This window comes from Callithrix jacchus, chromosome 3 (assembly GCF_049354715.1).
Source record: "Callithrix jacchus isolate 240 chromosome 3, calJac240_pri, whole genome shotgun sequence".
In the NCBI taxonomy this organism is placed as follows: Eukaryota; Metazoa; Chordata; class Mammalia; order Primates; family Cebidae; genus Callithrix; species Callithrix jacchus.
Genome location: NC_133504.1, coordinates 168,061,162 through 168,084,756, shown reverse-complemented (window position 1 = coordinate 168,084,756; position 23,595 = coordinate 168,061,162). Strand labels below are relative to the sequence as shown.

General features: G+C 42.8%; 1 protein-coding gene across 5 annotated transcripts in view; it reads right to left on the bottom strand.

The window, feature by feature from the left end:
* SEL1L3 (SEL1L family member 3) overlaps window positions 1-23,595 on the bottom strand; it is a 119,951-nt gene that overhangs the window by 20,600 nt on the left and 75,756 nt on the right. For all 5 annotated transcript variants that reach the window (XR_008480270.2, XM_035293937.3, XM_035293933.3 and 2 more), the window contains exons 13-19: window positions 21,585-21,725; window positions 17,336-17,398; window positions 14,690-14,866; window positions 11,520-11,647; window positions 8,749-8,832; window positions 353-443; window positions 138-222 (exon numbers count right to left, since the gene is read on the bottom strand). Coding sequence is in view for 4 of the 5 variants with exons in the window: in XM_035293937.3 (XP_035149828.3) it covers window positions 138-222; window positions 353-443; window positions 8,749-8,832; window positions 11,520-11,647; window positions 14,690-14,866; window positions 17,336-17,398; window positions 21,585-21,725 (769 nt within the window). In the remaining variant the exon portion in view is untranslated. The remainder of the gene's footprint in view (window positions 1-137; window positions 223-352; window positions 444-8,748; window positions 8,833-11,519; window positions 11,648-14,689; window positions 14,867-17,335; window positions 17,399-21,584; window positions 21,726-23,595) is intronic.

The following is a 23,595-nucleotide window of genomic DNA, read 5'->3' as shown; positions in this document are numbered from 1 at the left end:
CTTAATAGCGAGATTTTTCACTTTCTTTTCTAATCATTTAGAAATACCTCACTCAAACAAATCTGTTAGATATTCCCTATTCATAAAGATTAAAAATCTCTAATGGTTCAGTTTTGCACCTGTTTTTCTGTACATACCAAAGGAAGGAGCATCGATTTGAAAAACAGAGAAATTATAGTATCTCCAAACACAATTAACACCCAAGTATCTCCTGGCCAGGTCCTAAGGGGTAAAGGAAAGAAGAAGTTAATTCGTTAATATTTCGGCCAAGTGACCAACATTGCCTCCTTAAAACCCAATTCATTATCCTCAACCTCAGAGCTTCCACTCTGAGAAGAATACATTTACTTACCGGCCTCTCTTCACAGATGTGTGCTAAATTTGTCTGCGACACTTCAATTCCAGTTTCTGCTGCTAAAACATAATACAGCAAAGCTTCATGCCTAAAAATAGATGATTAATAATAAATTTCATACAGTGGCTCTAATATTCAGAGAGCTTTATATTCAAACATAAGAGGGCACAAAATAAGCAGTTTTTTAAAAAAACCACAAAATCATGAGTTTTTTTTAAGAAATAAATATTGTTAAAAATACTGCATGCACTGATTTATTTTCTGTCTTAAAGGCTGAACTCACAGATAAGGCTGGGGAGCTAGTTGATGCAACAGCTACCTCTACTGGCTGAAGGGTATGTCAGATATTGGCAGGGGAGCTGTCTACTAGCCTTCAGTCCTTGAATCCTTCCATCCTCGCTTAGAGGGGATAAGTAGTATTAAGAAAAAACCCTGTGCTTTGGAGTCTTCTGTTTCATGAAAGGCTTTACAGGGCTTAGGATTCTGAACGAGCTTAATTAAAGCTGAGCTTTTGTTGTGCATTAGAAGTTTGGCAAAGGAGAGGCAGTTTACAAGGGACTTGATATCAGTGGCCAAAACACATATGAGAAAAACGTTCGACACCACTAGGAATCGAATAATCGCAAAAGAACGAGTGACCCCTTTTCATCTGCTGAAAAATCAGATACTAGATTCATAAACAGAATAATGGCAAGGGCTTGGGAAAATGGACATACTCTACAACTACTGCCAGCTTGAGGGCCAATTAATTCCACAGTTCTGGAAGGACAGGCAGGAGGAGACTTAAGAACATGTGTACCATTTGGCCCTACAGTTCTCCCTTGTGGGGGTTTATTCTAAAGAAACAATCAGAGATACCTACAAAGATTCTGTTGCCACGGAGTTCATAGTAGAGCTATTTATATGAGCAACAACAAAAAACTGAAAACAATTTAAACGTTTGAAAATCAGAGACTAGTGAAGTTAACCCACACTGCAGCCACTTTCAGACATGGCCACTAAAATGACGTGTGGAAGGGTACTGAAAAACATAGCAAAATATTCATGCGAAATTTTCCATTCAGTGAAAATATAAGCAGGGTATAAAATAATGCATCCTATTTTTGCAAAACAAAAATAAAACTGATCACACACATGCACACACATACACATGCAGCTACAAACAGGCAGAGGAAAAAACCCAAAAACTTAACACCAAAATACTAATAATACTTATTTCTAGGTAGTGAGAATGCAGGTAATTTTTATTCTATTCTTTTTACTTATCTGATTCTCTCAATTTTTTTTAATACATTACCCAGCTTAAGAATAAAACTCTTATTTTAACCATAAGTAGTCTCTTAAAGCGTATTTTTCATTTTAAGGAGTTGATATTAATAACTCTTTTGCAATTTTAGCTCCACCTAGGAACTGGTTTAGGAAACAGTGGGGAAAGACTGGGTGAGGGGGAGTAAGGGAAGCAGATTCTGAAATCATCTTTTCGAAACTGCTGAAAGCAGCTTCCGGCAGGCAATCCCTTGGAGGCCGAGAGGTACTGGGGATCAAATTAAGATAGTTAGACCTTCAGTCAAACATAATGCAGGCCACAGGCCACGTGGCTGCTGAGTGAGCCAATTCGCAGCCTCCGAGATACCTAAGGCAGCTGACCAATTAGCCATGACTCAGGCTAAAGAGGGACAAGGTCAGCTAAGCAGTGTCCCGTGCAGAGGCAAGCCAGATAACAAGCCCCAAGGTGCAGCTGCTACAACATCCCAAAGAAACCTTGGGGATTTGCTAACATAGCCTGCAAAATCTATGTTTGGCTATAAGAATCCTCAGAGCAGACGCAAGATCCCAGACAGAAGGCAGGCCAGGGAGGCCCAACAGAAAGTCCCCCTCAGTCTGACACGAGGTCCTGTTCCTAAGGTCTTAGAATTCTCATGTTTCTTCAGAGACACTCCAGCCTGCACTAGTGTCTCAGTTTCCACCAGGGATTGATGACGAAAGGAGACGGTATAGACCTGTACACCAAGGTCACTTATTGGGCCCGTGCCCTCTGTGACCATAACTAGTTGGCATGTGACTCGTGTTTACTAAAATGTAACAAAATCAGTTGTTTTTCTGGCCGGGCACACGGTGGCTCACAAATGTAATCCCAGAACTTTGGGAGGCCGAGGCGGGAGGATCGCTTGAGTTTTGGAGTTCAAGACCAGCCTGGGCAGCATGGTAAAACCCCATCTCTACTAAAATACAAAAGAAATTAGCTGGGCATAGTGGCATATAATCCCAGCTACTCAGGAGGCTGAAGCAGGAGAATCACTCAAACTCGAAAGTGGGAGGTTGCAGTGAGCCAAGATCCCGCCACTGCACTGCAGACTGGGTGATAGAGCCAGACTGTCTCCAAAAAACAAAAAGAGAATTTTTTCTCAACAGCAGAAGCCAGTAGGCTGGTTGTCAGAATGGGTGGGGGAAATGGTGGTTGACACTCCCTGCAAGAACATTTCCAATGATAAGCTTCATAAAGATAATATCTTGTGTCTAAAGTGATCTGCATGGTGGGGAAGGAAGGGAGGAACAAGTTTTATAGAAGACTTCTATTGTCCAATCATTGTGTAAGCCAGGAGGAAATGGCATAGAATTCTCAAGCGTTTCCATTGAGGAAGCCCTGAAATCCACCAGAAAGAGATTCCTAAAAAGTTATGTGATATCCACAGAAGCACCGAACAGAAATCCACCTCTGGGCTGGGCACAGTGGCTCATGCTTTTAATCCCAGCACTTTGGGAGGCCAAGGCAGGCAGATGACCTGAGGCCAGGAATTTGATACCAGCCTGGCCAGCATGGTGAAACCCCATCTCTACTAAAAATACAAAAATTAGCCAGGCGTGGTAGTGGGCGCCTATAATGCCAGCTACTTGGGAGGCTGAGGCAGCAGAATCACTTGAACACAGGAGGCAGAGGTTGCAGTGAGCCAAGAACCGCTCCCCTGTATTCCAGCCTGGGCAAGACAGTGAGACTCTGGTCTCAAAAAAAAAAAAAAAAAAAAGAAATCCACCTCTGTCTTTCATCTTGGACAATCAATCGCCTGATGCCTGTACCACCACCATCCATTTTCACATTTACTGAGCAGCAGGTGGCGGCTGGCCACTCAAGACCAGATTTCCTCAGTTTACTGAAACTTCTGAGACAACGTCTCTGCAGAGCCCTGTTACCCACATTCAGCACTTTGCTCTTACTTGTGTTCCAACAGACATCATCTGAAAAGATTAATTACAGATATTCCTACACTTAGATTCATTGAACAAACATTTACTCAGCACTTTTTAGTTGCAGGAAACCAAAGACAAGCTACAAAACTGTTGTCCTTCCTCGAATTTCCTCAAGCTTTAGGAAGTCAGTCAGAACTTCAAGCTTTATTTCCAATGCACTCAAGTAAAATTGTCCCCTAGACAGTCGTTTTGACAGGGAGAGGGGAACGGGTGCAGAGAGGAAGGGACTGAGAGAAAAGAAAGAATTTAAGACACACTTGCTATCCTCCTTTCAGACCCAGTGCATGCATTTCTAGAATTTTTATAATGATACATCTTAATAATCAATCCTTTGGCTGCTTGCTGCGAATTAAAATTTGAGTACCCCTGAGCAGTTTCTCCACAATTATATTATTTTCCGTGTGTTCTTTTCTGCCAGTGCCTGAAGCAGCTCAGACTATATGGATTGAAAAAAAAATTCTGGGGTCTCAGTGGAATTCAGGTCCTCAGCTCTATTGCAAAAAGGTGAATTTCTTTCACCTAGAGATAATGTATCTTACTTGCCTTGCCTCAAGGCCTCTATAATCTGGCTAACCTTCTGGGTTAAGTATTTTTGGTATATTTAAGACAAAGGACAATAAAACATGTAGCTTGCAGATAAAACACATGTATGGGTAAGGCAGAGAGAAATGAAACATGACAGCTAGTCTTTCCTTGGCTAACTCCTTCTAGTGTCCGAGGACAGCCTCAGGCGTGACAACATTATCTTTGGTATAATGCTGATACAGCAAAAAGCCCTTTTCTTAATCATGCTCCTCTTTTAAACTATCCCATATAAATCTTGGAACAACACAGAAAAGCACTAGCTCATCAAACTGACACATGTAATTTGAAAATAACTTATAGAAGAAATTCACTCACACAAAAATAAAAAAAAGGAATGGACTGGGGACATTGACGGATGATTTAGTTCTATTACAGCAGAATGGATGGTACCAAAGAAATACCATGTTGGGCTGTGAAGAGGCCAACTCACATCTAGCTCCTATTTAACCCCTGGGGAGGGCTTGAAGGCTTGGAGAGCAGGAATGGATAGAAGTACTTTGCCCCGAATATATTTTGACGAAGATCTCCCCATTGAAATAGATACAAAATGTTTCTTCCTGTTGATACTAAGAGGCCTCAAATCTAGTCTGAGACATAGCTTTAAAAATAATTCATTTCCATATCAAGATTGGCAAAGAGATGGAGAAATTCAAATTTATATATGATGGGGAAGAGACTAAATTGGTGAAACCACTTAGGAAAACAACTGACATTGTCTTGTAAGGTTGAATGTGTTCCCTATGACCCAGAGTCACCACTCCAAAGTTTATATTCTGGAGTGACTCTTTTTATGTGTCCCAGGAGATACACAAATACTCATGGCTGAATTGCTCTTTAAAAACAGAAAGGGAAGGGGAGGGGAGGGGAGGAGGGAAGGGAAGGGGAAAAGGAAGGGGAAAGGAAAAAGGAAAGGAAGAAAAAGAAGAAAAAAATAAAAGAAAGAGAACACAAAAATAATTAACTAGAGAATTGGGAAATAAATTGTGGTCTCTTATAGCAGTGAATATGAATGACCTACAGGTACGTGCATCAAAATATGTGAATCTTATTTTCATTTTTTTAATTTTTGAGAGGGAGTCTTGCTCTGTTGCCAAGGCTGGAGTGCAGTGGGTCAATCTCAGCTCACTGCAACCTCTGCCTCCTGAGTTCAAGTGATTCTCCTGCCTCAGCCTCCCAGGTAGCTGAAATTACAGGTGTGCACCATCATGCCCGACTAATTTTTGTATTTTAGTAGAAACGGGGTTTCACCATGTTGGTCAGGCTAGCCTCAAACTCCTGACCTCTAGTGATCTGTCCACCTCAGCTTCCCAAAGTGCTGGGATTACAGGCATGTGCCACCGTGCCCAGCCAAAATGTGTGAATCTTAGGAACATAATGTTAAGTAAAAAAAAGCAGTTGAAGAATTAAATATTATATAAAACAATTTTAATCATATAAAGGTCAGAAATAAGACAAACTAAATCCATCGCTTAGGAATATATCCACATGTGGCAAAAATATAAAGAGAGCAAGGGGCAGATCAATGAGAAGCTAGGAGGATGGTTACTTCTTAGAACTGGGGGTAGGATGGAATTTAATCTGGGAGGGACAGCAGGGGCTTCGCCAGTACTGGCCATGTAATTTTTTTTAAGTAGAGTGGTAGCTTTATAGTTGTTCATTTTATTGTCATGCTTTGTAACTTATATATATATATACACACACATATATGTATATATATATCATATATACCTCATATGCATCAATAACTACATGATAAAAGAACAGAAAAGTCACTCTACTGACTCATGCCACATCTTCTGTTCAAATGCTCAGCTCCTTTTGCATGTATTTGAACTAACTCCCCTTTCAGGCTTTCCCTTCTGTTCACCATACACAGCTGTTCAATTAAGCATCTTAGAAACAGCCTCTGTCATGTCTCTACGCTCTCCAAAATGATCAATGGCTCCCTACTGCTTCGTAAATTAAATAAAAATACTATTGATGGCTCCCCGCTGCTTCACAAATGCATAATCTGCCATTCAAAATTGGATAAAGTAGCTAGCATCTCTTTGGTTTCATTATATATCCCGCTCAAGTTTTACCCACATGGCATAATATTTTGTAGACTCACTTAGATTTTTCCTATCTCTTTGCTTTTGTTCCTGCAATTCCCTACACCATAAATGCTGTTCCCTGAATGGCTAAGTGGAAATTCCATGCATCCTTCAAAACCACATCATCCATCACTTCTATCATGAAGGCTGTCCCAAGCTTCCCAAACCAGGCATCTTCTCCTCCTTAGTACCCCCAATGATCTTTACATACTGCTCATATAATCATTCCCTCTATTTGCCTTAGTTCACTCAATCAGTAGTTTCTGAATACTTATCGGGGTACCCCTGTGTGCAGGGAACTGGGATACAAGTCATCGGGCAATCAACACATAAAAAGCAATCATGATCCATGGAAGAACAAAAGGAAGTAAGGAGTTAGGTAAGATTCCTAGGCAGCGGGAAAAGCCAGCCCAAGATCTCAAAGATCAGATAGAATCAGGAGCCACATGAGAACCTGCCTGCAGAAGAGATGAGGCAGCAAATTTCCCTAAGCCCTACTTGAGGCATCTCTTTAAGCTTGTGGCCAGGTATCCTGCATTTAAGGGTACTCAGTAAAATCTGCTGAACGGAATCCAAACTCAGAAAGGGTGTAGGACACACTTCAGGTCTCCTTTCTCCGTCCCCCCCCACCACCCAACCAACAAAGCAACCAAACAGAAAACCACGTTGAAGCTGAGTATTCCAAGAGAGCAAGCCACAGGAATCTTAATCCATCTAGCCCTTCACAGCAGCTTTTAAAATATACTAGTTAAAGTGCTTTGTGACATTACATTCAAAAGTAGGGCCTGGGCATGGTGGCTCATGCCTGTAATCCCAGCACTTTGGGAGGCCTAGGCAGGTGAATCACCTGAGGTCAGGAGTTTGAGACCAGCTTGACCAACATGGAGAAACCCCATCTCTACTAAAAATACAAAAAGTATCCAGTTATGGGGTGGTGGGCACCTGTATTCCCAGCTACTCGGCAGGAGAATCACTTGAACCTGGGAGGCAGAGGTTGCAGTGAGCCAAGATTGTGCCACTGCACCACAGTCTGGGTGACAGAGAGAGACTTCACTTCAAAAAAGCTTCAAAACAACAGAAGTAGGCAAGAAAGCTAAGGTACACAAAGACGCTGAGAAAAATGGTGTCAGACATCATGGGGGCAGGAGTGGGTAGGGAAGGAGTGTTTACAGGAGTGCTCGTCCTTTGGGAAGACCCCACATATAAACACTCTGATACCTGAACGTTTAGTTCATCCTAAGAAGTTTTTAGGGAGTAGAGGGTGGGAGGTTGGGAGAGCAAGAAGCAGAGAATGAATGAAGGTCAAATTTGGGAGTTTATTTTCACTTGAGAAACAAGATAAACCATCACAAAAATTGTAAAGTACATTTACAATGGGGAAACAGTAACTTTCTGAAAAAATTTCTTTTTGATTGTGCAAAGTGAGGACACAGGTAATAAACTTTCACAGGATGATGATAATAAAAATGTGCATTTGGTGCTTTCTTCGTTGGTCTCATTTCTCCTACATTCTCTAATTTAAGATTCTCACTCATTGAGATGCTATCTGTTGGTTGCGTGTGCAGCCATGGACTAAAAGGGAAAATGTCGTTCTTTTAAACTTATACTTGAATTTTAAATTATGGTTCAAATCAGAGTATGATCAGTGCTAGGTCTTATCTAATGTCTTTGAGGCAGTGGACCGAGGGCTTTTTTTAGTTATTACTGAAATATCCAGATCAGTTAGGCAATAAACCAGCCAAGAAAATGTGACTCAAGTTAAAACAAGATGGAACGCTAGAACTGACAGAAAAAATAAAAGAAAGAAGACTAGTCAAGTTAAGAGAAGGGGCCCTGATTTGCAAAATCTATTTGTACAGCAAACAGGGAACATTTGTGGGTCCTCATGTGCCATGTCTCATCCCATAAAGAACAAGATGAGATTTGCTAACTCTACCAGAAGGTTGGGAAGGAAGGCATGTTTGGTTGTGCCATTGGATACTGGTGAGTGACTTCCAGCAATCCCAGGCTCCTAGTCATGGCAGATGCAGTAAAATACCTATGGAAGAGGTAGCCTGAGCTTTAAACATTGATCTGTCTTCTTGCTAGAAACAAGGCAGAAATTCTGGACTTTCTGGGCCTGGAAATAAAAAGCGGAGTCTCACCTAAGATCCCCTTTGCTGTCTCTAGACTCTAAAACCAAGAGGGGCAAGCTTAAAGGAAAGAGAAATCAATGTATTTGTGTATCTCTCTCAACTTGATGAGTGTGAACAATTCCCCTAGAGAACAAATTTTTGAGTATAATTAAACACGGAAATGCTATGTTTTCCAATCAACAGCCAATCAGTCCATGATACTCTGAATATCATTACTGGGAGGCTGTGATTTCCTTGCAAATTGCTTTCTCAGTTGCATTTTAAGATTCCATTTCATAAGACTATACTGACTGACAGAGAAAAACGTTTGCTCTAACGTGGGTCTCAAGCTTACCATGAGCCTTCCAGGTAGGCATTGAGGCCTTTGCGAATGACATGACCCAAATAGCCATTTTTCTCAGCTACGTGTTTTGCCCATCTGAAAAAAAAAAAAAAGGGAAGAGAAAATATGCAAACCGTGGCAAATTTAATAGAACATTTTTCTTCATATGATCTCAATAAATCCCACTTGGGGAATATTTTGCTAGTTAGAATTTTTATAGAGCAACAAACCAGAACTGAATGTTAAGAAGGTAAAGAGAATGCATTTCATTTAGTGCCCTTTCTTATGATGCTTAGGAGTTGTATTTATGGAAATGAAGACATGAAAGATACAAAATGAAATATATCCACCAATAGGAAAAAATATAATCTCTACCAAGAGTTCTAGTGCTCTACTAAGTCATGTCTACTGACTTCTTATTAGTTTTCCCTATTTTGCTTCATACCCTAATTTATTAGGAGTTTACTAATAATGACCTAATCTGTTATCATCTTTGGACTTATGACTTCTAAATTAATAGTGTAGGAATGCATAACTAACAAGCTAATGGAAGGAGAAATGTAATAATTTTTAAAAATACTTGATTAATACAAAGGAAGAATAAGAAAAGAGATTTTAAAAAGGCACAAAAACCCTCCCACAGATGTGACAAATAGAAAATAGACAGGAAAATGGTCTATTTAAAACCAAATATATCCATAATTACATTAAATGTAAATGGACTAAATATACCAATTAAAAATGAAAATTAAGAAATGCAAAAAAATTTTTTTTTAATTTTTAAATTAAAAGATACAAACACCCAATTATATGCTGCTCACAAGAGACATACATTGAAATAAAAGAATGAAGAAAAATTTAAAGTAAAAAAATGGAAAAAGATAAATCATATAAACTTTAACGTTAAAACTAGGTATAACTATATGATAATCTGAAAAAATAGACTTTAAGGCAAGAACCAACAACAGAGATAAAGAATATGTTGTAAAATGATAAAGGGATCAACTACAAAGACAAAACAATTCTAAATCTATGTGATCCAATAACATAGATTCAAGATATATAATGCAAAATTGATAGAACTAAAAGGAGAGGTAGATAAATCTACAACCATAGTCGGAGATTTTAACAGACTTCTTTCAGTAACTGATGTAACAAGCAGAAAAAGAAGCATCAGAAAGGGTGAGGAGGCTCTGAATTATATAATTAACAGACTTGATGTAACTGATATATGTAGACGTTGTACCCAACAAGTTCAGAAAGTATACTCTTTTCAAGAAGCCACAAAACATATACCAAAATTGACCCATATACTAGTCATAAAGCACAGTATGACAAATTTAAAGGATTGGAATCATTCAGAATATATTCTCTGATCACAGTGAAATTAAGCTAGAAATTAGTAACAAGAGGATTAACAGAAAATCCATGAAACATGGATATTCATGTCAAATATACTAAATAACAAAAAACTTCAAGTCAGTCTAAGTCAAGTTTATCACCAAGGTCAGATCAGGTTGGATTTGATCCCAAATGTGTTATGAAGAACAGTCTTTTGGAGAGCCAGGGTATCAGTGTCAGGGTGGCCTAAAACAGAGATCAACAAACTATTTTTCTGTTAAGGGCAAGATAGTAAATGTGTTAAGCTTTGTGGGCCACATATGATCTCTGTTACATACCCTTCTTTATTTGTTTTGTAACTCCTCAAGAATATAAAAAGCATTCTCAGCTCTTAGAGCCATACAAAACAGGAATCGGGCTACCTTTCATCTATGGATCATGGTTTGACAACTCCTGTAAAACTTTTTCAGATATGCAAGACCTCAGAAATGTGTTTCCCATTGACCATGCTTCAGGAATCTGCTATCGGATATGTTAATACCAAAATGCAGATGCAGACCAAGAAGGAGAAAGAAAGGGTTCCGGCAAAAAAGAGAACCAAAAAAGACAGAGATGGAGGGAAAGTAAATACCCATAATGATGACAGTTAATTTCAGCATGACAGCATTGTCCTGAACAAAGACTCCAGGACAGATGTTACCAAGAAAATTAAACTAATATAATATGTAGATAGGTCTGGACATACTGAGAGGAACTTCAGGCACCTCGAAGAGAATTTGGACATCAAGTACACAGAAAATGATAAGTATGCAGAGAGCTAAGCAAATAAACAATAAAAGATAAGTAGCAACTCATAGAAAAGAAAAGGTTGTGCAAGAAAGAAAAAGTAACAATAGTATACTACATGGCTCAGCTAGAAATAGCATTTACATGGTCATAAAAATGTAAACCCTGATACTCACTGAACCAAAATAATATACTTATTAGGAAGATGAAAGATGGTAGAAAGTGTAAATGAGCTGCATAGTGGGAGGTGGCAGGGTGAAAGAAAACTACATCTTTATGGTTCACAGTTTGACATCATTAGACAATGCCTAGGATGAAAATGCCAAGAAATAGTGGTATAAGCATGTTATTTAGAAGTAAGGACAAATGTAAAAGAAATATTAAAAGATTGAAAGTGATTCATTTTAGGGAGCAGAAAATAGAGTCTGGGAGGGGGATGAAGTGGGGTAGCCAAGGGTTTCTCGTTTTGTCTTTGTCAAATTATTTTTAAATTTTTGATTACAATTTTTAATTTTGTCTTGTCAAATGATGTGGCTGTATAAAACTACGTGCATGTCTAACTGGTAAAAATAAAAAACTCAATTTAAAAAATGCTGAGGCACAGTGAATATAGGATATGGCTTTCCCTTCAAACGCAACGTTTGGCAGATTCTTACACAACGGCTTTCTCAGGATCTCTAGGGAATGTCTCCAGGTTGCCTGTGATATAGTAGAGAGAACACCACAAGGTCCCTTCCATGTGTCCGCCTTGCGCAGCCTTATGGAAATATTCACCAGCTAAAGTCTGTAATGAGAGATGAACAAATGTCGAGTCATCCTAGCTGGGCTGGTTTCACTGGAGACAAGGTGGTGAGATGCTGTAAGCCTGATATGATCACAGGCTTATAACTTCTGATAGCTTTAAAACCAGGGCAAGCAACAATTCCAGGAAGACATCCAATCATAGAAGCAAGCCTCTGGGATGTATGACCTTGCCTCAGCTATGCTGTTGACTAAGTTTACCCAATAAATAAGACAACATGTAATTACGAATACTGTTGCCATCTCATTTGATCCTCACATAACCCGCTGCAGGCAAGATAGAAGACTACCAGAAGTCACACCAGGTGAAAATCCAGGCAATTGCTTTCCTAACCTTGCTTAATACCTTTCTTCAAATTCAGGTGCAAGAACTGCATTTCAACTAGGAAGGTGAGAATTAGAATGTAACAATAAGAAATCTTCACTCATAGATGTCTTGGGAGGGTTAGCACACATTTGCTATGCACAAAAATATACAGCCTCTTATGTCATGGAGACAGGTAGAGGGAAAAAAAATCTACAAACGTGTAGATGGGGATACTTCCACTGATTATTATTATTTTTCTGAGGCAGTTAGCTATTGTTTTTAAAAGCATGGGTGTTGAAGTTAGGCAGGCTTGGTTCAAATCCCAGTTCTACTTTTTACTAGCTGTGTGAACTTGGGCATGTTGGTTAATCTCTCCAAACCTAATTTCCTTCCACTGAAAAATGTGCCTTCAGATAGCACCTAGAGTGAAGGGCTGTTGCAAGGACTAAATGAGATAACACATTCTCAAGGTTTAGCATAGTGCGTCAAAAATAATAATCTTCCAATTCTTCCCCTCCTACCTTCAAACCTGCTGCTGCCACAATCTTGTCCCTCCCAATAAACGCCACTTCTGTTCTTCCAACCCAACAAATGCCCAACACCTTGGAGTCATCCCTAACTCTTCTCCACCCTTCACACCCCATGTTCAGTCCATCAGCAAATCCTGCTGCCTCCTTCCAAATACCTGTAGAACCTAATCTCTGCCCCTCCACTAACAATGCCCTGGTCTCACCCACTGCCCCTTCCCATGTGGATCCAACACATGAAACCCCTGCTCCTGTCCATGTCTCTTGTAGGCAGGGTCCAGGAGGAACCTTTTAAAATACAGCTCATCATTGCCCTGCTCAACACTGCTCAGTGGTTTCCCATCTCACTCAGAGCAGAAACTGAGCCTCACATTGACCTGGTCGGCTTCCTGGCCCTATCCACCACCCTCCATCTCTCCTTCTTTCCACTCCACTCCCCTGGACTCCCTGCTGCTCCTCTAGCACACCAACCCTGCTTCCTTCTCAGGGCCTTTGCACTGCCTGTTCCTTCCTTCTGGAATGTTCTTCCCCCAGATACCCATAAGACTCCTTTAGGATTCTATACAATATCACCTTCTGAGAGAGGCCTTCCTGGTCGCACTTATAAAGCAGCATTTCCCAACCTCCACCCCCTTATTCTACTTATATATTTTTTGTTTATTTTGTTTTTAATTTTTATTTATTATTATTATTATTATTTGAGATGGAGTCTTGCTCTGTCGCCCAGGCTGGAGGGTAGTGGCGCAATCTTGGCTCACTGCAACCTCCACCTCCTGGGTTCCAGTGATTCTCCTGCCTCCCGAGTGACTGGGATTACAAGCATGCACCGCCACACCTGGCTAATTTTTATATTTTTAGTGATGAGGTCTTGTATTTTTAGAGACGGAGTTTTACCATGTTGGTCAGGCTGGTCTTGAACTCCTGTGCTCAAGTGATCTGCCCACCTCGGCCTCCCAACGTGATAGGATTACAGGTGTGAACCACCGTTCTCAGTCGTCCTGAACTTGTTTTATTCCTCTGCAAAGCACTGATCTTCACCTCCCCTTCTATTAAATATTTATTTGTTCATTGTCTTTTCCATCTAGTGGAATGAAAGCTTTATAAGAGCAGCACTGATTTGCCTGCTACTATGTCCTTGGTGTTCAGAAGGGTGCCTGGCACTGGGTGGGTGTTCTCCACATTTTGTTAAATGTAGCAGAGCTCAGGACCGGGCACAGTGGCTCACATCTGTAATCCCAGCACTTTGAGTGGCCAAGGTGGTTGGTCACTTGAGGCCAGGAGTTCAAGACCAGCCTGGACAACATGGCAAAACTTCATCTCTACTAAAAATACAAAAATTAACCAGGGATTGTGGCACATGCCTGTAATCCCAGCTACTCTGGAGGCTGAGGCATGAGAATCGTCTGAACCCAGGAGGTGGAGGCTGTAGTGAGCTGAGATTGTGCCACTGTACTCCAGCCTGGGTGACAGTACAAGACTGTGTCTCCAAAAAAAAAAAAAAGTAATGGAGCTCAGGTTATTCGTACTACATCAACATTATTATTAATAGAGTGGGTTTCTACTGTACACTAGGGCCCAGGTCCTCGCTCCACTAAGAGTGTGACCCTACATTACTTAACTTCGCAGAACCTCAGTCACTTATCTGAAAAATGGAGTATTAATCGCAATTTCAAAGGATAATCAGGATTACATAAGCAGGCACATGGTAGGGTGTTTTGCGTGGTGCTTGGCACAGAGGAAATGCCTAATCAACACTAAAGATTGCCATTGTGTTTTCATTATTATTAAGGCTGGTCTCACACCAGGCAATCCTATCTGGACATAGCTCTCTTTGCTTCTAGCAAGATCAGTCTCTGCTCCATCTCATGCTCATTCCTGCCCTGTGTCAACTCCCATTCCTCCCTCTAGCTCAAGCCTCCCTCCTCCATGAAGCCTTCCTGGCCTTCACTGTTTCCCGGCTCTAGACCATGGGTCATGCCATTTGCCATACACTTGGCACTTGGCTAGATGCCATCTTTTCCTTTTCACTATCTTGTCTTCCTAGGAGACCCCCTGAGCTCCTCAAGGACAGGGACTGTGTCTGGGATTGTGTCTTTACCCGCTACCACGCCGGGCTCACAGTAAACCTTCAGCAAATGCTTCAGGATCAAGTGACGGACCAGTTGCAGAGTGGGTCTTAAGTCTTACTCACTTGATTCCTTCCGGGAACTCCAGGGAAGATGCCATCCAAATGCAGGACTCCAAGATTGTATGATGCATCTGGGTTCCCCATTTCTTCTGCTTTTAACCAGTACTTTGCTGCTTTGGCGTAATTTTTCTTGAATTTGTGGTAATACCATCCTAGGCCATTGACTGCCTGATGCAATCCCTGAATTTTGAAACAAGAAAGAAATTAACTTTAGAAAAATGAAATCTAAAGAGCTCTGGAAGCAATCATTGTGGAAGCATTCTAAGTCTGAACAAAACCTTCCCTTTCTCTATTTTGGAGCAGATGGCATTAAAGACAAGCTAAGTGCTAGAAAACACAAGCCTGCCTCAGAGTCTTCCCAGGTGGGTTTCACCTGACTGCTGCTGGGATTCTGTCCTCCAGCTCTGCAGCAATGTTGGCCCCCAAATCATTGTTCCACTCCTGTGGGCTCTTACACAACACACTTGTCTACAAAAGGCCTCTGATTACCCTGCCACATCAATAGTGCCCCTGAAATTCCTGAGTGCTCAACTGAGGCCTGAAACCTGCACTGACTGGGATGGTTTCTAGGTGACCTGCCTGCCCATCTGCTGACTCCCCTGCCCTGAACACCAACACGCACTCGGTGGGAAGCAGCAGCAACAGCCTACTTGCACAGCACAGGTGCTCTGTCTTTGCATGGTACCCCCAGTTCTGACAGGGGGTTCAGGGTCTAGGGGGGGAAGAAGCAGAAGGGGACAGCAGTGAAGAATGAGAACCATATAACACTTTTAAGGCCATGACTATTCCAAGTGAATAAAACTGTATTTCTGGCAGGGAGCGGTGGCTCACGTCTATAATCACAGCACTTTGGGAGGCTGAGTCGGGTGGATCACAGGTCAGGAGTTCAAGACCAGCCTGGACAACATGGTGAAACCCTGTCTTTACTACAAATGCAAAAATTAGCCAGGTGCGGTGGCAGGTGCCTATAATCCCAGCCACAAAAAAGGCTGAGGCAAGAGCATCACTTGAACCTGGGAGGCAGAGGTTGCAGTGAACCAGGACTGCACCACTGCACTCCAGCCTGGGCAACAGAGCGAGACTCCGTCTCAAAAACAAAACAAAACAAACAACCCACTGTATTTCCTCATTACTTACCTAAGCTCTGTTAAAATTCATTCAGCATAAAGCCCATTAGACATCAATACACCACTAGGAAGGCTATAGAGACACAAATTTCACACCTACCAGGAAACCCCCTCATGGCCCCAGGCCCCATTTTAGGGTGCTCTGGAACCAATGACTTCCATGACTACCATGCAGTTACTTTTCTACTTCTGCCCTAGAGTTTGTGTGGGGTCAGGAGTTGGGGTGCATATCAGGGGTTTCCCTCTTCCTGGGTCATCTGTTCTCTTGAAAACGCGCAGATGCAGGAACAATCTTTTAGCTCTCTCATTCCATGTTCCAACCTCCTGCTGTATGCAACTTTTTTTTTTAAATATTTTTTATTTTTTTGAGACGCAGTTTCTCTGTTACCCAGGCTGGAGTGCAGTAGCGCAATCTCAGCTCTCAGCTCACTTCAACCTCCGTCTGCCAAGTTCAAGCGATTCTCCTGCCTCAGCTTCCTGAGTAGCTGGGATTACAGGTGAGCGCCACGATGCCTGGCTAATTTTTTTGTATTTTTAGTAAAGATAGGGTTTCACCATATTGGCCAGGCTGGTCTCTAACTCCTGACCTCGTGATCTGTGCGCCTCGGCCTCCCAAAGTGCTGGGATTACAGGTGTGAGCCACTGCGTCCAACCTGTATGAAACTTTGAACTCCTCAAGAGCCAAGAATGAGGAAGAAAAATCAGCATGGTCATTTTAGGAGTCTTCATCATTAAGGCAAATATTGGCAGACTTGGGAGGCACATCGAGGTGCCAAAAGGGATATAAGGTGCCTTATCAAGGTGTAGATTTATAGTAGTTTCTGCAGATCTATTTATTTGCCTATCTGTATGCGTGCACATATAAGTATACACATGCAGCTGTGCATGCATTGGGCATGTGTGTGTATATGTGGGCATGTGTGTGCGTGTGTGGGTGGGCCCCTCAAAAGCAACATTATAACCTCCATTCTGTAGAGCTGTATAGATATTCCATTCTGACTAGCCGGCTTGAAGATACCACTTAAGTGTTAATAATGACAAAAGCAAAATAATTCCCAAAACAGGCAATAAGCTTGATAAACAGCCCCGTTATCAATGAACAGGAAACAAATGGGAAACAGACAACAGAGAGTTAACCTTCAAAGGAGTTAGGCTTCTGGTTTCCTGAATTCAATGGCATTTATATCCATTCTCTTTCCAGGGATCCCGCTGCTTGTTATCAGGGCAGCTCCTGATTATAATTTTAGCCTTCAAACAAAATCAGCCCGAATGCTATTGACTGGAAGGTGAATTCAGCTTTTGAATTTTGCTGCCCCCATTGTGGCAAGTTTCTGTGTGTACTGTGACTTAAAAGTGACTAACCACCGCAGTGCGGGTGCCAGGCCAGCGACCCACCGCTCCCCACCCCATTTCCACCTTAGGGCTTTGCAGGAGGAGGCTGGCCATTTCCTCTTTTAGATGTGTGAGAGCGTGTGGGTGTGTGTGGTGGCACTGTTTCCCTTTGACAACATGCATGTGTTACCTTGGAAGCTGCTTTCTTCATCAGCTCTAAGGCAAGCCGTCTGTTCTTTTTCACTCCTTGACCCTAAACATTGATAAACAGCCATGATTATAAAGAAAATAAAACCAGACTGCATACACATAGACACATGCGTGTTGGAGATAAAATAGTTAAAAATAAAACTCTAACTTTCTTCATTTAAACCCAATCTTACAGATTTCTATAGGCAGTGCTGTTTCATCATCCTCATCATTATTTTGTTCATATTTGTGGGGCAGAGACAACAAACCTCAACTTCGAAGCTTAGCAGTAATCACTGTGTCAGCTGCAACCCTGTCAATCCACAGGTACTGTTGGGGGAAGCCATGAATCAGGTTAAACGAGTTTGGTCATCCTGGATGCTTTCCTCTGGGGATTACCTAATTTACCAGCCAGATAAAGCACTTTATCTGTGTTGGACAGTCAAGAATTGTAAGCCTGTCTCTTGCAGCCTTCATCATCCTGGCTGGGGTCTCCAGGGTAGGACACTGTGTCTTCAGAATCAGCTCAAGAACCAGCTGCATAGGAGATAGGATGCAGCAGAACCAGTTGCTTCAGATGCAACTAATAGAAACTAGCAAGGGTCTTCTAGCAAAATCAAGATTTTCCAGATGAGGTGGTTTGTCCACTATAGAGAGACATGGGCTTTGGAGTTCTTGTCACAAGAGAGAAACTCTGTGGAACACACTGAGCTGTATGGAGGACAACTGGGGAGATGGTGGGCCCAAGGGTAGAGTGCAAGGAGGTCCCTGAGTCTCTCTTGCCATAGATCTGAAAGCAAAGATGCCAGGCAAGGGGACGGAGGTGGCTGTAAACCATTGCTGCTTCCAGACTCACTTAGAATTACTGATAGCCCCAATCCCCACGTGCCACGTGGAGTCCTCCTAAACTCAGACAACAGTTGACAGGATCGTATGTGATCTGAACGTGAGAGCGTTTTGCAACAAACACACCTATAGACTCTATCTAAACGCTTAGGTCTATAGTGAGTGGAAACAGCGCTTTAAGTTAACATTCCTGCGTTAATTAACGTTGGCCAAGGACTGTCTAAGTGCTTCATCAACTCTACCTGAGGTGCTGCTGTTATTCTGATCCGAGAAATATGCCTCTAGTCACACAATGGGAAATGGGGGCAGAATTTGAATCCAGCCAGGTGGACTCCAGAAGCCAAACTCAAAACCGCCACACTCTATTTTCTCCTGCCTGTTTCAGCTCATAACCTCCTTGTAGGATCCAGGAACCATGCAGGATGTGCTTGCCTCTCTATCTTCCAGGACCCCAAACAAAACTGTGAATCCAACTGAAGGTTAAATGACATGTGCCAAGTTTCTACTCGACTTCAACTTGCTTATTTAATGAAACTGACGAACTGAAGCAAAGCAGAAGACGAAAATATTTTTCAGAATGGCGTCACTGCTTCATTTAATGAGGGGGAAGAGGAGAGGGAAAAGGACGTCGAAGGACACTTGGGGTAATGGGATGGGGAAGGATACAAGCTTTTTGGACTTCTGGAAAAGCTTCAGAAAGCCCAGAATCAGAGAAGGTTAGTGCCTGATTAAAGCATAATAAAAGTTTATCTCCCCCCAACTCTTTTTTAGTTTTGAAGAAATAAAACGGGGGCTCAGAGTGGCTGACTTAGCCAAAGCCTCACAGTTAGAGCTGCAACGACAACCCACATCGTCTGATTTCTAGAGTAGGGATGTTTCACTATTGAATCAAAAGTGGGATGACTTTTTTTTTGAGACGGAGTCTCACTTTGTCACCCAGGCTGGAGTGCAGTGGTGTGATTTCTGTTCACTGCAACCTCCACCTCACGGGCTCAAGCGATTCTCCTGTCTCAGCCTCCTGAGTATCCCAGATTGCAGGCGCCCAGCACCACACCCAGCTAATTTTTTTTTTTTTTTTGTATTTTTAGTAGAGCTGGGATTTCACTATGTTGGCCAGGTTGGTCTCAAACTCCTGACCTAAGGTGATCCACCCGCCTCTGCCTCTCAAAGTGCTGGGATTACAGGTGTGAGCCAACATACCCGGCTTAAAGACGATGTACTCTGCAGGAATGTGAGTAGTACTGGAAGTTGTTCAGTGAGAGAAAGGTAAAGTCCTGGTACATCGTAAGTACTCAGTAACTGTCCGCTGAGTGAATGGACGGAAGAGCCGCTGTCAAAGTCAAAGCTTTATCTTCATGTGGATGCAAGACGGACTCGACTTACCCAGAAGGAATCACAGCCACCATCCCGTTATCATCTTTGCATACACGTTGGACGCCCACACACAGTCAAATGAATTTACTGTTCTTTGTATATGGAAAGCCCATTTTCAGCAGGGGGTTTGTTCACGGAGAATACACTTGAAAAGACCTTCTAGCCAGAGGCGGAAATCTTCCCTGAGATGCTAATAAAGGGCTTCCTTCCTCCCACCCAGAGAAAACTTAGCAAGAATGCAGAACACCCCTCTCTGCAAAAAAGCTCTAAAGTGTGAGAAAGCAAACCTAGAGAAGGCATTATGTCACTCCCAGAGTCATTTATTTCTGGATTTGCCTCTCATTGTAGATTGTGTGATCTTGGTGGACAGAGCTACTGTCTGTTTTGGGCCTTTATCTTTGGATAGCAACCTGCCTCCACTCTGATGGATAGGTGCTGCTCCTCTGTGCTTACTGAAGTCGGTCCTCTGTCTTCCCCGCTGTGTATGAGCTCCCTGAGGCCAGGGATGTGACTCCTGCATCCATATGCCCCTCCATCTAGACCAGAGCCTGGCATGGTCAGCCCTGAATGGAATGATGTTTATTGAATGAATACATGAATGCATTGGCATATGGCTCAGATTCAAACCATTTCTATGTTGATTTGACAACTGGAAAGAGAAGGTCTGGGACCTCCATTTGGAAACCACAACAACCAATAGGTTTTCAGGCTTTGATAGGTAGGGAGGGTTAGCAATGTAGCCACAGTCACGGTTGTTAATTACGGAGTGGCCACAGCTGTGTTCTGGAGATGGGCCTGGGCTTGTTTGAAGATGCTTGCTTTTTGGGGGCTGCTGCTTTCTTTGGGTGTGGATATAAGTCCAAGAATTTCCTTACCAAAGCCAAGGCTTTTTACTTTTCTAAGATTGATGAACTGATGTCTCTGTTTGGGGATGCTGACTGTGAAGCCAAACTGCCTGGATCCCAGTCCCAGGGCAGAAATGTACCGTTTGGGTGACCTTGGGCAAGTTACAAAATCTTTCTGTGCCTTTGTTTCCATGTAAACAAACAGCGATCGTAACATACCAAGGTACCAATCTCGTAGGTGGTTGTGAGGATTCAATGCATTCGTACGTGCAAAGCAGGTAAGAAGCGCTCAGTTAATCAGTGTAAACTATTACTAATTTTTTTTTGAGATGGAGTCTCACCCAGGCTGGAGTGCGGCGGCACAATCTTGGGTCACTGCAACCTCTGCCTTTCAGGTTCAAGCAGTTCTCCTGCCTCAGCCTCCTGAGTAGCTGGGATTACAGGCACAGCCACCATGCCTGGCTAATTTTTGTAATTTTAGTAGAGATGGGGTTCCGACGTATTGGTCTGGCTTGTTTTGAACTACTGACCGCCTGCCTTGGCCTCCCTGAAGTACTGGGATTACAGGCGTGAGCCACTGCGCCAAGCCATATTATTTTGTATAAGGAACACGGCACATTTTACGGTCCCCCAAATCCATTGGTCCTATTATCTCGTTCAATCTGTGGTCATTGCCACCGTCCCATGAGATCAGATTCCAAGGACATACCTGATGGCTGCAGAGTTGGGACTTTAATGACTGTCTCCTAGGCTCTTCCCACCCCTCTCCTGTTGGCTTAAAACCAATATCTTTATTTTCATCAGCAGGACTGTTGGGATCCAGCCCAATTACACACTGTGTTTAAGCTGTAATTAAAAGAGAACTCTGCCTGGTGGCAAACTTGCAGTATCTGTGGGGGCTGGCGGCTGGGTGCCAATCCATAAAATATGGGTGTCTCCTCCGGAACGCTGCGGTTCTTGCGGAAGCACAGAGAATCCAGGTGCCAAACAGAAGACTAATGATTAAAAATGAGAACAGGGAACTGCTTCTGACTCTGCCTTTTTAGCCAATATCCCTTCCATCATGAGTGACAGAAGCATATACTAAGTTTCCTCAATTATCGACTCCCTGTTTGCCTGCACAGGAAACTGCTCAGGAGGCTGATAAAAATTGCGCAATTTCAGCATGAATGAAGTGATTCTTACCTTGAACAGCACAATGGCATAGTCATAGATTAATGCAGGATCCTCTGTCTCCAGGGCGCCCTTGGCGTACCACTCGATTGCTGCTTCGGGATTCTTGGCCACACCTTGCTGCCCCCAGAACAGCATCTGGGCCAATCGTTGCTTAAAGACAATAACAATTTAGAACAGTGACTTTTCCTGTGCAATGCTTAACACAAGACTTTGAGAGGTGGGAGGGCAAACCTAGTTTACAATGCTTTATGCTGAGAACCAAGGATTAGCTCGATACACTTTATCTTCCAACTGGAGGACAGAGCCCTGAACATGGACTTGTGTAAATACAAGCCCTTAACACAAGCCAGAAATGGTTCGTGTGTGTGTGTGTGTGTGTGTGTGTGTGTATACCAACTGCACCCAGGACCAGAGCTAAAGGGAATTTTGTCAATAATCAGAACTCCTCAAATGCCACTCCTTTGAGAGGTATTGTTCTTTCTTTTGGCCCAGTGATTGGCATGGAAGTCTCTGTACATCTCTATCATTACAGATTATGAAGGATGTATCTGCATCCTTCTATAGAATTGATATCTCCTCTCATCTTATCTCCTCTCATCTCATCATCTACTTGGCTGGCTCCACCATCAGACTGGAGGCTGGAAGCTCTCGGAGGGGAGGAACCTCAAGATATTACTTATCTTTGCCATTGTCTTTTGCCCCCTGACGCAGCAGAGCTCAAGAGGTTGTAGAGGCTGCTCAACAAAGACTTAGTGAACAAAGGAAGGAGGAAGTGCTCATGGTTAGAAAAGTTTATGCAAGCTCTGGAGCACACGGGAAATGGCTCTCGCAGTGTCATTCCCAGAGCTATACGTTGGAATTCCGAGTACTAGAAAGACTGTAGGCTAGGGACAGATGCCCAGGAACAGGGCCAGAGCAATGTGTGTTAACATTCTGGTTCCACATGGGTCTCTTATTATCTTTCCTTCTTTCTGTTTCTTCTCTCTTCTCGTTATCTTCCCTCCCCCACCAAATACTTATAACTTCCAGCAAAGTATCTCCTGAAATGTGGGGAAGACACCTGTAGAGAGGTGGGAGGCCTGTTATAAAAGAGCCTCTGGGGCCAAGTGTGGTGGCTCATGCCTTAATTCCAGCACTTTGAGAGGGCTAAGCAGGAGGATTACTAGAGGCCAGGAGTTCAAGACCAGTCTGGGCAACACAGCAAGAAGACCTCATCTCCACAGAAAATTTAAAAATTAGCAGGGCATGGCATGGTGGCACATGCCAAGGTCCCAGCTACTAGGGAGGCTGAGGCAAGAGGATCGCTTGAGCCCAGAACTTTGAGGCTATAGTGGGCTATGATCACACCACTGCACTCCAGGCTGGCCAACAGAGTGAGACTTTGACTCTAAAAAAAAAGCCAGGCACAGTGGCTCATGCCAGTAATCCCAGCATTTTGGGAGGCTGAGGTGGGCGGATCACGAGGTCAAGAGATCAAAACTAAACTGGCCAACATGGTGAAACACCGTCTCTACTAAAAATACAAAAATTAGCCGAGCATGGTGGTGGGCACCTATAGTTCCAGCTACTTGGGAGGCCGAGGCAGGAGAATCACTTGAACCAGGGAAACAGAGGTTTCAGTGAGCCGAGACCGTGCCACTGTACTCCAGCCTGGTGAGAGAGCAAGACTCTGTCTCAAAAAAAAAAAAAAAAAAAAAAGCAGCCCCTGAACTGCCCACTTTGACAATGCCTGTGACTCCTTTCTTTTTCTTTTCTTTTCCCATCTCTGGGCTTCAGCCTCCTTGGCAGCCCCAGAGGTTCTTCCCACTGCTGCTGCACTCACAGGGAGCACTAGGCCAACGTGAAATCTTTCCTGTGAGAAGGAGGCTTCCTCCTGGTGCAATCAGCCTTCACAGGCTCCCATGAAGGCTCCTCTTCATAGTGAACTCAGAGCAGGGAAGCAGAGAGGATGTTTGCCAGCTGTCTGCCCTTTCTCATACGTCTTAAAAGTCCATCCAAAGACGAGATGTTCAAGAGACAA